Source organism: Pteronotus mesoamericanus, unplaced genomic scaffold (genome assembly GCF_021234165.1).
Source record: "Pteronotus mesoamericanus isolate MK-2021 breed Mesoamerican mustached bat unplaced genomic scaffold, CSHL_Meso_final contig_73, whole genome shotgun sequence".
Lineage (NCBI taxonomy): Eukaryota > Metazoa > Chordata > Mammalia > Chiroptera > Mormoopidae > Pteronotus > Pteronotus mesoamericanus.
In genome coordinates, this window is record NW_026555245.1 from 30089760 (window position 1) to 30104989 (window position 15230).

At 37.8% G+C, this 15230-nt stretch overlaps 1 protein-coding gene across 1 annotated transcript in view; it reads right to left on the reverse strand.

Moving 5' to 3' along the window:
* TTC39B (tetratricopeptide repeat domain 39B) overlaps window positions 1–15230 on the reverse strand; it is a 134407-nt gene that overhangs the window by 55647 nt on the left and 63530 nt on the right. Inside the window, 1 exon segment of the mRNA XM_054583176.1 lies at window positions 12240–12335. Within this exon segment, the coding sequence (XP_054439151.1) occupies window positions 12240–12335 (96 nt within the window).

A 15230-nucleotide genomic window follows, 5' to 3' on the forward strand; every position in this document is an offset into this window, starting at 1 on the left:
AATTTGGCCCCAGCCTTAATGATTTAGCCATTGGAAAACCTTATCTCACTAAGCAGTCTCTGGAACTCGGCCTCCTGGGGGAGTAGGACTCCTCTCATAATTCTGGGATTTTCCCAGCCTCACTAGGTAACTGAAACTCCCAATGGTTGGTGTCACATTGAGCTGACAATCCAGCTTGGTTAATGAAGAATTTAAAAATCTATAAAAAGTTTGTTCTCCATTCCTTTAATCCTGAGACCTCCGAGCCTTGTTATCCTTCCTGCTTTTAATGACTTTCTCAAGTAGACAAAATACACTGTATCTAAGAGATTTTAAAGTGGGAAACCATGTCATTATAACATTTCCCATGGAAAAAATTCATATTTGAAGACCAAAGATGTCTCTCAAATAATAAAGAGATGTGTTACAAGGAGGGGGTGATGGGGAAGCTCTGAGCCAAAGTGGAAAGTCTTTCCTCATTTTTCCAAAAGTAACCTTAACAGAGCTGCTACATCAACTAACATGCAACAGATTGGAAGTCATGAAACAAAACCTACAAATGGCTGAAACTTTGTGTCATGGTGCCCTGTAAAAACACTATCATTAACTCAAACTCAAAGAATATTAGAGTTGCAAGGCATTGGGATCCTTCTAAGAGAAAGCTCTCTCTTGGCTCTTTCATGTTGAAGAATAAAAGAAAATGATAGTTGCAAAACTCTGTTAAGATTAAATAAATGAGAGGGATTATAACCATGGAGGCAAATGTGTTCATGAAAGGTGTACTGGCCTGGAAATGAGAGAGAGCATCAAGTTCCAATTCAACTTGATGCCTGGCTATGGCACCTTGGGTGTGTCATTTGATATCCAGGATTTCTCCTTTCTTAAAAAGTGAAGAGGAGCTATCAAGATGGTGAAAGAGTGATTGGAGGTCACACTGGCCTCCTCCCAGGACCAACCTGGAATTACAACTAAATTGTGGAGAAATCACCTGGGACAAACCACTGAACAACAGCAAGAGAGGAGCCTTAAAACCTCAGACAAACAGAAGAATCAGCTTTAGAACAACGTAACTGGTAAGGAGTATAGTAGAGACTCGAGAAGGCAAGTGGGGCACCCATGTGCATCAGTACCAGAAGGATATTAAAACGGCCAGTTGGGTCCCGCTGAGAAGAGCAGGGTCTAAACCATGAGTGGGGATCTCCAGCCTACAGCACCAGAGCCCAAAAAGTACACAGATAACAACCAGGTGAGAAGAGCAGCAGGGTTGCTCTCTGTCAGAGACAGGCGACTGGAGACTCATAGAGCCATTTAAAGGGCCAATGCATAAGTTTTTGTTTGCAGCCACTTACCCTGAGCTCCGGCAAAGGCTGGGGCAGAGTGGGCTAGAGACTCCTGAGGAGAGTCTGGAGACTGAGACTTTGGGGAGAGAGCAGAGAGAGCAGCCAGTGGGATCCCAGTCCTAACTCATCCCCAATGCGGTAGCAGCCTTCTTGCTCAGGTAGACCACTCCCCTGAGTGGCAACAGCGTGAGAGGACACGATAGCCCCGTCCCCAGGAGGGACTCCTCACCCTGAGCTGTCTAAGTCAGCCTGCTGAGTGCAGAGTGACTAGATTAACAGCTGAAGGAGACAGCCACAGACAGTAGATTCCTGGAAGTCTCAAACAGACTGCCAAGGTCAGACAGCGTCAATATCTGACATCATCAAAGGCAGATCCAGAATGAAAAAAAAAACCAAAAAACAGCAGTCTCCTACCACAGAAGTTCACACCACAAAGTCAGGAAATAAAGACAGATCAATTTAAGAAGCAGAAGGAAAAAGAAGAGTCTCATACATAATGGGAAGACAAAGAAACACTCCCCCCAGTCGAAGGAAAAGGAGGATTCCCCAGAAAGAGAAATAAATGAAATTAAGGCAAGTGAACTACCAGATATTGAGTTCCAAACAATGGTTCTAAGGAAGCTCAATGAGCTCAGTGAGCTCAGAGAAAATTACCAAAAACTACAGGGAAACCACGAGGAACTTACTGCAAACTATATCAGCATGAAAAAGGACACAGAAACTATCAATAAGAGACAAGAGGAAATGAAGAATACGATTTCTGAATTGAGGAACACACTAGAAGGAATCAAAAGCAGGTGAGATGAAGCAGAGGACCGAATCAGCGAGCTGGAGGACAAGGTAGAAAAAAGCTCCCAGAAAGAGCAAGAAAATGAAAAAAAAACTCAAAAAGAATGAAGAGGCATTGAGGGAAATGCAGGACAACCTGAAATGTAATAATATCCATCTAATGGGGATACCAGAAGAAGAGGAGCAAGGGATAGAGAACCTGTTTGAAAAAGTAATGATGGAAAACTTCCCTAATTGGAGAAGAGAAAAAGTCACACAAGTCCAGGAAGCACAGAGGGTCCCATTCAAGAGGAACCCAATAAGGCCGACTCCAAGACAAATCACCATTAAAATGGCAAACACCAAAGACAAACAGAGAATCCTAAAGGCAGCAATGGAGAAAGAGGTAGTAACATATAAGGGAGCCCCGGTACAGCTAATTTCTCACCAGAAAACACTACAAGTCAGAAGGGAATGGCAGAAGTCATGAAAAGCAAAGGCCTGAATCCAAGACTGCTCTACCCAGTAAGGCTCTCAATTAAAATGGAAGGCAAAATAAGGAATTTCCCAGACAAAAGAAAGCTAAAAGAATACACCTCAAGCAAACCAGCACTGCAAGATATGCTAAAGGGGCTGCTTTAAGAAGATGAAGAAAATTTAATTGTTACTTTATTATTTGAGAAAACTAAACCTGTTTTTGTATATGTCTTGCTATTTCTATTATTCTTAAAAAGCTTTAAATGACTTTTTAGTATTCTTTATCCATTTCTTGACTAAATATTTGTAGAATTTTTTCCCTAAGAAAAAACCAAAAACTATCAACCCTCTTTTAGATGTGTTGCAAATACTTTCCTATTCTATTATTTGTCCTTTAACTTTTTTTATATGCATATTATAATATAGTTCTAAATGTTTAACATAGTCATATTGTCAATATTTTACTTTATAGCTTCTGAATTTGAATATTTTACTTCAGGATAAGAAAAATATTACTTTTTATTTCTCCCTAAGACTCCTTAGATTTGACATATTGATTTTTAACACACCTTAATATTTTTTGTATAATGTGTGAAATGGGGCTCTATATTTGTTTTATTTCAAGTAATAGTGGGCCATGCACTTTATTTGATGAATAAGCCTATTTTCCCCATTGATCTGAAATATCAATTTAATCTATATTACAGTGTTAGACAGATATATACATTTGTTTCTCGAATGCTCATTTTATTTCATTGATCTACTTGATTATTTCTGTGCTGGTGTCATGTTGTTTTAATTGCTGAGACTTTGTAATGGATTTAAATGTTTTAGTATTTTATAATGGATTTTGACATTTAAAAAACAAATAAATAAAATCAATCTGCAATTTAAAAAAATAGTGAGCAAAACACTCTTTGGACTGCCTCACAACTTTGAGCTGAGGAGTAAGTACACTCGGTGTCTGTGGAATGAGTTGTCACAGGAGTGATACATTAGGCAGGATGCTGTTTTGTTCTATGCAGCCTAACTACCCACATACTTGTCCAAATCTGAAGATTTGTTCCACTTTAGAGATGTCCTTTTAGGATGTTCCAGCATACCGTTACAACTGCTTGTTTTTACAAATGCACTAAAAGACCTGTTGATTAAAAGGCAGAGTAGGAATTTTTATTATTTATTATTTTAAAATAAAAAGGTTATGAAATCTATGCCTCTAAATAATTTCTTACATTTTCCTCCATTTCTTCATTTACGTATCTGTTTGTTTTTTAATAGAATTATCTTTCATTGAATGAAAGTTAACATTCAATATTATCTATAACTTTCAGGTATACAAGCACATTTATATAATGTGGTTAGACATTTATATAACCTATCAAGTTTTAAGTCTAGTATCCACATGATACCATACATAGTTATTTCATTGACTACATTCCCGATACTGTACTTTATATCCCCATGACTATTTTGTAAGTGCCAATTTGTATTTTTTAATCCCTTTATCTTATTCATCCAGTCCCCAACTGTCCTCCCATTTGGCAACCATCAGTGTGTTCTCTTTATTTGAGTCTGTTTCTGTTTTGTTTGTTAATTTTTTAGATTTCACACATAAGCAAAATCATATAGTATTCGTCTTTCTCTGACTTATTTCACTTAGCATAACTCCTTCTGGGTCCATCCATGTTGTCAAAAATGGTAAGATTTCTTTTATGGCCAAGTAATATTCCATTTCATATGTGTCTCACTTCTTTATCCAATTGTGTATCAAAGGACTGCTTCCCCATCTTGGCTATTGTAAATAACGCTGAGGTGAACACAGGAGTGCATACATCTTTTAGAATTAGTGTTTTGGATTTCATTGGATAAATACCCAGAATGGGGTTGCTGGGTCATATGATAGTTCTATTTTTAAATTTTTGAGAAAGTTTTATACTGTTTTCTACAGTAGCTGCACCAATCGGCATTCCTACCAACAGATCAAAAGGGTTCCCTCTTCTCCACATCCTCACCAACACTTTTTTGTTAATTTACTGATGATAATCATTCTGTCAGGTGTGACGTGATATCTCATTGTGGTTTTAATTTGCATTTCTCTGCTGATTAGGACATTGAGAATCTTTTCATGTCTATTAGCCACCTGTAGGTCCTCTTTGGAGAAGTGTCTATTCAGTTTCTCTGCCTATTTTTTAATTGGATTGTTTGTATTTTTGGTGTTAAGTTTATGAGTTCCTTATATATTTTGGATATTAACTCCTCTTGGATATATCATGGTGAATATCTTCTCCCATTCAGTAGGTTGTCTTTTCCAGTTGTTGAAGGTTTCTTTTATTGTGCAAAAACTTTTTAGTTTGACTTCCGGTCAAGATAGAGGCATAGGTAGACATGCTTTGCCTATTTGCACAACCATAAAAAGAATTACAATCAGATCTCAAAAACAACACCCAAAACTATCAGAAAATCGAGCTGAATGGAAGCCTGACAACCAAGGATTTAAAGAAGCCCCATTCAGCCAGGGGGTAGGAGCGGCAGAGTCGCAGAGATGGGGCGGACAGGTGGTGCAGGGAGGCAGCAGTGGAACTGACAGTCCCATATCATGTGTTGTGGATAAAAGTGGGGATGGATACCTTGGAAGCAAGCAATCCCAGCCCCAGGCCAGACCGCACAGCCCAGACTTTCATACCAGCAAGATAAACCTCTATTATCTCTGGCTGTAAAGACCAGTAGGGGTTGGGGTGGCAGAAAAAACTGCTGGATTTTCACTGCTTAAAGGTCTATACAGCTTAGAACATATGCAAACCCCATGGCAGTGGTTGCAAGGGGCCAATCGCATATAGTAGGTGAGTGAGGTGACTGGAAACAGGGCCAGTGCTGGGCAGGCCTCCAGAAGCCAGGCAGTGGCAGTGTCCCTTCTTTGATCCTCCCTTCACACACAGAGCCACAAAGTGGTGAAGGGAGTTGCCCCACCCTGGCAATTACTTAAGGCTCCGTCCCGCACAGTTTACAGGTACCTTTTCTAAATAGGCTATGCTACTAAGACAGGGAGTAAAAGCAGCTCTACCTAATACACATAAAAAAACATGAGGAGGCCACCAAATTGAGGAGACAAAGAAATATGGCCCAAATGAATGAAGAGAATGGAGCACCAGGAAAAAAAATTAATTAAACAGAGATAACCAACCATCAGATGCAGAGTTCAAAACACTGGTAATCAGGATGCTCAGAAAAATTGAGTGCAGCCACAAAATAAAGGAAGAAATGAAGGATACACTAAGTGAAATAAAGAAAAATAAACAGGAAATCAACAGTGAAGGGAAAGAAGACTGCAGACAAATCAATGATTTGGAACAAAAGGAAGAAATAAATATTCAACCAGAACAGAAAGAAGAAACAAGAATTCAAAAAGCAAGGAGAGGCTTAGAAACCTCTGGGACAACTTTAAATGTACCAATATCTGAATCATAGGGATGCCAGACGGAGTAGAGGAAGACCAAGGAATTGAAAACTTATTTGAAATAATAATGAAAGAAAACTTCCCTAATTGGATGAAGGAAATAGACATAAGTCCAGGAAGTACAGAGAGTCCCAAACAGGTTGGGCCCAAAGAAGAATACACGAAGACACATCATAATTATAATGCCAAAGGTTAAATATAAAGAGAGAATCTTAAAAACACCAAGAGAAAAACAGAGAGTTACCTATAAAGGAGTCCCCATAAGACTATCAACTGCTTTCTCAAAAGTTTCTTTTGCAAGAAGGCAAGAAGGGACTAGCAAGAAGCATTCAAAGTGATAAAAAGCAAGGACCTGCAACCAAGATTATTCTATGCAACAAAGCTATCCTTTAGAATGGAAGGGCAGAGAAAGTGCTTCCCAGACAAGGTAAAGCTAAAGGAATTCATCATCACCAAGCCATTATTACATGAAATGTTAAAGGGACTTATTTAAGAAAAAGATTAAAACTATGAATATTAAAAAGGACAACAAATACACAACTATCAAAAACTGAATCTAAAAAAAAAACTAAGATGGAGGGATGTGGAGGTGGGTGTGGCAGGGGAAAGTGGTGGCGGGAAAATGGAGACAAATGTATTTGAACAATAAAAAAACAAGATAAAAATAAAAACAAAAAACAAACTAAGCAAACAAGTAGAACAGGAACAGAATCACAGATATGGAGATCATTTGGAGGGTTATCAGATGGGAGGGGGAAGGAAGAGAACGGGAAAATGTGCATGGATCAAGAAGCATAATTGGTAGGTACAAAATAGACAGGGGAGTATTAAGAATAGTATAGGAAATGGAGAAGCCAAAGAACTTAAATGTATGATCCATGGACAAGAACTAAGTGGGCGGCGCGGGGCCGGGGAGCGGAGAATTCATGATGTGAAGGGAGATATTGGGTCAAAGGGGACAAAAGGGGAAAAATTGGGACAACTGTGATAGCATAATCAATAAAATATACTAAAAAAACACTTTTTAGTTTGATGTATTCCCATTTGTTCATTTTCCCTTCTGTTTCCCTGGCCCATGGAGACATATCAAAAAAAAAAAAGAAGATATTACTAAGAGCAATGTCAGAGAGTTTATTGTCTATGTTTTCTTCTACGAGTTTTGTGGTTTCAGGCCTTATATTTAAGTACTTAATCCATTTTGAGTTTATTCTTGTATATGGTGTAAGAAAGTAGTCATTTCATTTTTTTTGCACGAATCTGTCCAATTTTCCCAACACCATTTTTTGAAGAGACTGTCTTTACCCCATTGTATATTCTTCCCTCCTTTGTCATAGATTAATTGATCATAAAGGCATGCGTTTATTTCTGGATTCTCCATTTTGTTCCATTGATCTATATGTCTGTTTTTATGCCAATACTATGCTGTTTTGACTACTATTGCCTTGTAGTACAGTTTGTAAACAGGTAGCATGATACCTCTGACTTTGTTCTTCTTTCCCAAGATGGCCTTGGCTATTTTCCAACATTTCTGTCTGGGAGAAAGCTGCCTTTTCAGTCCTTGGTGCTTTTCGAGCTGCTGCGCCAGTGCTGGAGCTAGAGTGAGTGGGTCCATCAGCAGGTAAATCCATGCACAGGCCCTTTAAGAGTAATGCCTGGGACTCCAACCACCTTTCCTCTTAACAGGATGGACAGGATCCCTGCTAATTTTCACAGTGAGACATTGTGGTGACTCCTCTTCCCAGCACTGGTGGTCCAGGTTGGGGAGCACAATGTGGGTCTGAAACACCTCACTATTCAGGGGGAACCTCCACTGCCAAGATATCCCTGCTGATTCTTAACCACCACATCTTGGGATAGAAGCAACCTGTTTTTGCATCCACATCTCCTACTAATCTCAACTTGGTTTCTTCTTTATATCCTTAATTAACAGTATTTTGCCGTGAATAATGTGCACTTTTTTGCCCAAATTTTTGATAGAAAAATAAAGATGTGCAATATACACGGGTGCTGCTATACATGGGATTCCGTATCTATATAAATGTCTTTCTTTTATTTATGCTTATACATTAAAAGTGTAACTCTAGAAAGCAATAACAATGTCTGTATGCAAAATAATACCCTGGAATACGATAATCGGTTTTGCTGAACTCCCAAAAAACTTGCATCAAAAGCAGTTTTGGCCAACGATTCAAGGAAATGAACCAAAGAAGGAAATGTTGTTATCCACAGGGTAAGATAGATGATGCTAATTGTTATATCCACCTGGTAAGATAGGTGATGAGAGTTGTTATCCACTTGATAAGATAGGTGATACTGACTTAATTATCACAGAACAACATTACTCTTCATACACTTTAGATGAGAGAAATTACTAGAAAATCCCTTGGAAAATGTTAAAATGGTTTTCATACACTGCAAGTTTTACACCAAAAGATATTAAATGTGCTAAAAAGCATGGCAGCAGAGCTGCCAAGAGGCACTTGGGACCTCCTCCCACAAGGGTGTCATTAGATTATGGGGCAACAGGAAGAAAAGCTTCTTAAATGCCAAGGCAGAGGAGGCAATGCGAGGGGAACCTCCCAAGTGGCTGGAGGTGGAGCAGGAGGAGAAGACGTAGACTGTGGAGCAGTGTCAGGCTGGGATCTCTATTTCAACCAAGATGACACAAGAAGAAGGTAAAAGGATTGCACGCATAAAAAACATTGATGATTTCTCAGGGACACCTAAATGGTACTTTAACTTTATGAAGAGAGAAGGTTTGAGTATGAGGACATGAGCAAAACCTGCCCAAAAACTTCCATCAGCCTATGAGAATCAAGTTTTGGAATTTCACTCTTATGTTATCAATCTTTGACTCATTTACAATTTTGAGCTGTCCCAAATCACCAATATGGATGAGGACCCCCTCACATTTGATGTGCCATCCAATGGAACTGTGGATGTCAAAGGAGCAAAGCCCATGGCTGTTAAAACTAGTGGTCATGAGAAAACGCATTTAACTGTTGTTCTAGCCTGCTGTGCAGATGGGACAAAGCTACCACCTATGATTACCTTTAAAAGAAAAACGTTTCCAAAAGAAAAGATTCCAAGTGGCGTTATTGTCCACATGCATGAAAAAGGATCGATGAGTGAAGAAGGCATGAAAATCTGGTTTAACAAAGCCTGGTCAGGAGGCCTGGAGGATTACTTAAAAAAACAGTTTTGCTTGGTTTTGGTCACTTCAAAGCCCATGTTACACAAAGTGCAAAAGCAATCACAGCAGACTTGAAAACCCAACTTGCCGTGATACCTGGTGGGCTAACCAGCCAACTGCAGTCTCTCGATGTGTGTCAGTAAGCAAACCCTTTAAAGCACCAAAGAAGACAGAGTGAACATAGCGGATGCAGTCAGCTGGTAATGATTTAACAGCTACAGGCAGAATTAAGAAAACATCCATCATCCAGGTTTGAGACTGGATCCTAAAATCGTAGAATGGTATCAAGAAGGAAGTGGTTGTGAAATCATTTAAAAAATGCGGCATCAGCAATGCTATGGATGGAACCGAAGACAATGATATTTACCAGGATGAGGAAAGTGACTCTTCAGAAGACCTTGGTAATGTATAAATTGAAGATGACACTTCTGATGTTGGCAGTCACAAAGAGTTCCCAGCCTTTTGTGATGTGTATCATAAATTTGTTACCAGTATATAAAAGTTCTTGTACCTTGCATCTGTTCTTGTGTTTTGTAATTATGTTACATAAAATTTCTTATATAATATGTTCAAAAATAAATGCTAAAACTCCTTTATAATACAAAAAACAAGTATCTAAATATAAATAAATAAATAATTGAATTAAAAAATTAAAACAAAAGCTTTTTTTCCTGAAAGTTTGGACCAAAAACATGGGTGCACATTATACACGGTAAAATATGGTATGTGAATTCCGTTTGGCTACTCTTCAGGTGCTTCTCCAGGGTGCCGGTTCTATAACTTGTAATTCTGATGTGGTTGTGGGAGAATGTGAGCACAGTGTTCACCTCTGTTGCCATCTTGACGAGACCTTCCTTTATATTTCTTTAACCTCTTCTTCTCTGATCCCTTCTCAACTCAGAAACACACACAAATCTTATTTATTTCTACTTAATGTTATACCAGCAAAAAAAGGTAACTGTCTTTCACTGTTGTTTTCTCTCTTAACACACAACTCCTGCCACTCTTTTTCTTCATAGGCAAGAGCTTCAAAAAGGAGTTGACACTCTTTCCTTACTTCCCCACCTCCCATTCCTCTTCAACCCCCACAACCTGGCTCCTGGCCCAACTTGCTTTAGTTTGAAACCCTCCAAACTAAAGGTCTCAGATTCCTAACTGCATATGCAGGATACTTTTCAACCTATACACATGCAGACCTCTGCAACAACGGGCTCTATTGACCAAATTCTAGAATTCTCCCCCTCCCCTAAGCCCCTTGCGCACCCTGCAACCACCGTCTCATGGATCCTTCTTCTCTCACACACATCTCGGCCGTGCTTGCTGAAACTCTCCTTCTCTCACCCATCCCTTCAGGGACTATTCCCAGAGTTCCTTGCTCCATTCTCTTCTCAGTTGTTTCGCCCTCTATTGGAAATAGCATTTGCAGTTCATGACTTGAAAAACTACATATATGCTTAAGATTCCCAGTCTACATATCCAGTTCGCAGTTCTCTTTATCACTGCTTTCAGTAAGTTTTTACCTATTTTATTACAGCTTTCAAACTTTGTGATACAAATGTTGATGTAGTAGTTATCTAGGAAACTGTTGATAAGTTAGAGCATAACTCTGAAAGAGGGACACATAATTCTGAAGAATCCTCAGAATTCCACGAACAGGGACATATGGAATAAAATAGTAATGTGGAAAATAAGTGCTTTCAGATCCTTAGAAGTTATTTTCACGTTCACCTCCATTCCTCAGTTTGCAAATTATTGCACTCCTTTCTTACATCAACGAACTGCCAAGTCCATGAGTATTATGAACACACCCATACATAGCTAAAATTTCAAATGCAAAAATCAAAAATGCTGAAGATCTCCTGTATAATTTAAAGCTTAATAAACCTGTAGGATAGATGAAAAGCACTTTCTCATGGTACTAAAAAATAGCTTTAACAGAGTTGCCTTAATAACAGATAAAGGAATAGCCTACATGTTTAAAAGGAAACAACTGGTTAATTCCAGAATAGACAGGAGAGGAGCAGTATGTAGCAATTAAATGTGTTATTATAAAAAACATACTAATGGACCCCGGCTGGTGTGGCTCAGTGGATTAAGTGCCAGCCTGCGAACCAAAGGGTCACCAGTTCAATTCCCAGTCTGGGCACGTGCCTGCGTTGCGGGCCAGATCCCCACGAGAGGGCACACAAGAGGCAACCACACATTGATGTTTCTCTTCGTCTCTTCTCCATCCCTTCCTCTCTCTGAAAATAAATAAAATCTTTAAAAAAAAACTAATGGAAAGAAAAAAATCTCATGATTTAGTAAGTTTTAAAAAGCAGTTTACTAAATATTGTATTTATTATGATCTGAGTTAAGCAAAAAAATTAATATCTCTATATATGAAAGGGAAAAAAAAATATATATATACCTAAAAAATAGTTACAATAGTTACGGTGATAGTAATACATATTTTATTATGTGATTTTTCTGTATTTCTTGAATTTTCTACAATGAAATTTTTAAATTAATGTTTAAGTCAAGAGTCAAGATTATAAGAAGACGATAAGTAAAAAATAATAATAATGATACAATATCAACTGAAAACTCTATGGTTATATCCATCTCAAGAAACACATGCCTAGGAAAAAGACTGGAATGAAATATACCAAAATTCTAACGATCTGTGTTGAAGTGGACATAATTACAGTTTACGTTTCTCCTTTCCTCCATTTTCCCCAATGCTTGGCAATGTGGTTATATTATTTTATTTAAAAAGTAATGGTTAAAAATTTTTAAGATAAAAAGGACGCAAAAGGAGCTGTGCCCCAAAAGGTGACTTTAGTTTTGTTTCTGCTTTCATTTAACAGTGAAACCTATTCACTGCGTCCTCAACCTTTCCTGATATGGAAAATGGGCACTCGACCTGCCTGGGCCTCTCCCCTTCCCACCAATCCATAAAACACAGAGCCCTGTTCTAACATCCACATCACAGTTCACCAAAGGGTTAAACTGGCCTCCCCAGGAAGGCTCCCACACCCTTTCTGACCTGCTCACATTAGATGATCTGTGCTGTCCAGAGGCCTGTTTTGTATCAAGTGATGCCAAGTGACGGCTGCTTGTCGCCATATCTGCACGAAAAGGCCTGTTGATAAAAAAGACAGAGTGGGGTTTTTATTTCCTTGTCTTACAGGAAAAGGCCACATAAATTTAAATCCACAAGTCCTTAATTATTTGGTACACCTCACCTTCATTTCTTACCAATTTGGAAAACCAAGCAACAAAAGTCTCCTCAGTTACATGGTGAACATTCCTAAAATACAGCCCCAATAAAATAAACTTATTTTTCTTTTACTCTAGTACACACACAAAAAAGAAATTAACTGAAATCACTCCCCATGGCTCTCCACCCCAAGACAGCATTGTATCTTGCATATATCCTTCCAGATCATTTCCCAAGTAAATCTATACATATCTTTTTATTTTATTAAAATGAAATATTAAGTAGAAGAGAAAATAGTTTTCCTTGACCCTCTCAGGGTCCCTGGCAAGGTCTGGAAAGTAAAGTGACAAACATATATTAACGAGAAAACCATATAAGTTGTATTGAATTTTAACATGTGCATGGGAGCCTTCACAAGCAAATGAAGACCCAAAGAAGTCAACAGAGCAGAGAGCTTTTATACCTTTTTGACAAAGAAACAATAAATTTGTGAATAATTGGCAAGACAAGGAGTTGGACTAGGGGTAGTGAATGGTGAAGAAGTAGCTAGGAAACTAAGGATTATTTTAATAAGGTTTGTTTGCAGATTCAATGGGCTGATAGGTGTCTATTTCCATTAAAAGAATTTATTTCCTGCCTTTATACAGAAACGGAGAGCTTTCTCTGCCTTTTATTGCTTCTCAATTGCCTTCAACTTAAAATAATTTTTATGTCAAAGAGGCATATTTTGGGGTGACATATTCTGGTTTCCTTCATTATAACCTTAGTTTATCCTGAATCTTCTCAACAGAGTTGCTTTATTGTAGTTACTGTCTGCACAACATTCTACTCAATGGAAGTAACAAAGCTTATTACCCAATCCTCATTTGGGGGCACAAAGGCTGTACCCAATGTTTTGTGACTACAAATAATACTGTAATAAACTCTTTTATGCACTTATGCCTGATTATTTCCTAAGAATTCCTCAATAAAAGGGTATGTATTTTGTTTTTGTTCTGTTTTTTTAAGATTTTATTTATTTTTTAGAGAGGGTAAGGGTGAAAGAGAAACATGGATGTGTGAAATATCAATCGGTTGCCTCTCACATACCCACAACGGGGGACCTGGCCCACAACCCAGGTATGTGCCCTGACCGGAAATCTAACCTCTAACCAGGACCTTTTGCTTTGGGAGAGGATGCCCAACCCACTAAGCTACATCAGTCGAGGCAAAGGCGTGTATTTTGTAAGGTATCTTAGTTGTAATAAACTGCTTCATTTCCATTATATACGAAGCAGGGCAAAGGTAGATTTACAGTTGCTCATGTGAAAAAAAGACATGTAGGTTTTAGTTATTACAATAGCTTTACTAACTGTGTTTCTCTCACAACTGTAAACCTACTTTTGCCCCCCTGTACATACCTCTGTGCTGAAGTGACAGGGAGGAGCTCCACACCAATCTGGTTTACAGAATCTTAAGCCACTTTATTGACACAGAGCCATTCAAAAGAAGGAAACTTCCAGAGTTTAAGAATAAGCTCACCTTGTATTGTAACAAAATCCAATCTCCTTCTGCTTCCATTCACCTTAAGAGTATTCATCCCATAAAGAAAGCTTATTGACTATCCATTTAGAGAAGCTTTATTTTTTAATTCTAAAATATATAATCCCTCAATTAAGTGGAGTCTGATTATATTCCACCTTTCAAACTTCCCAGTACCCTCTAATATTTTACATTCAACAATCATCTTATCCTGAAGAGATCAAGTTTCCTAAATTTTATACGTCAGGTTAGAGGAAAATCAAGGCTCTTCTTATAAGAGTGGTTGGGTGGGTCTACTTTATTCAATGTCTTTTTAGGGGTGGAGAGGACTGATATTATTTTACCTTCACTCTTAGTTATGAATTTTAGAATAAGTTGTTATGAAATTACCAAAAAAAAAGTCCTATCATGGTTTTTATTGGGATTTCATTACATTTTTAGCAAACCTTGCAGAGAATTATCTTGTCTGTTTCACTCCTGAGCATAACAAAGATGTTATACTGAGATGTTAGAAGAAATGCATTTTTAGCTAGTGAAAATACTATTTGGTTGATAGATGCTAATGAAAACGACGCATCGTATTTCAATTACAGGTACTAGTGTGCTGGAAAATGTCTGTATTTTCCCGTTTTTACTGTTCTAACTTTTTTTAAGTTTCTAAAAAGCTTTATTGAGATATAATTCAGAGAAGACACAATTTGCTCATGTAACATATACAATCAATAGTTTTTAATATGTTCATACTCATAGCACTGTACAACTATCACTACAATCTAATTTTTAAAATATTTTGTCACCCAAAAGGAAACCCTGTATTCATCCATTAGCAGTCATTCCCCATAGTTGTAGGCAACTACTAATCTACTTTTTGTATCTACAGATTTGCCTATACCTGTTTTTTTCACTTAGCGTAATGTTTTCAAGATTCATTCATGTTGTTGCATGTATCGGTACTTTATTTTATTGCCAAATACTATTTTATTATATGACTATAACACATTTGGTTTATCTTTTCATTACTTGATGCATATATGGATTAGTTCCACTTTTTGGCTATTATGAATAATGCTTCTATTAACATTAATGTACAAGTTCTTGTATGGAAATATATTTCATTTTTCTTGGGCATATACCTAAGAGTGGAATTGCTGAGTCAAATGGTAACTCTATGTCTGACATTTTGAAAAATTGCCAGACCATTGTTCAAAGTGGCTGTGTGATTTACAATCCTACCAGGAACATACGAGAGTTCCCATTTCTCCACATCTAGGCCAATGCTCATTATTATCCATCTTA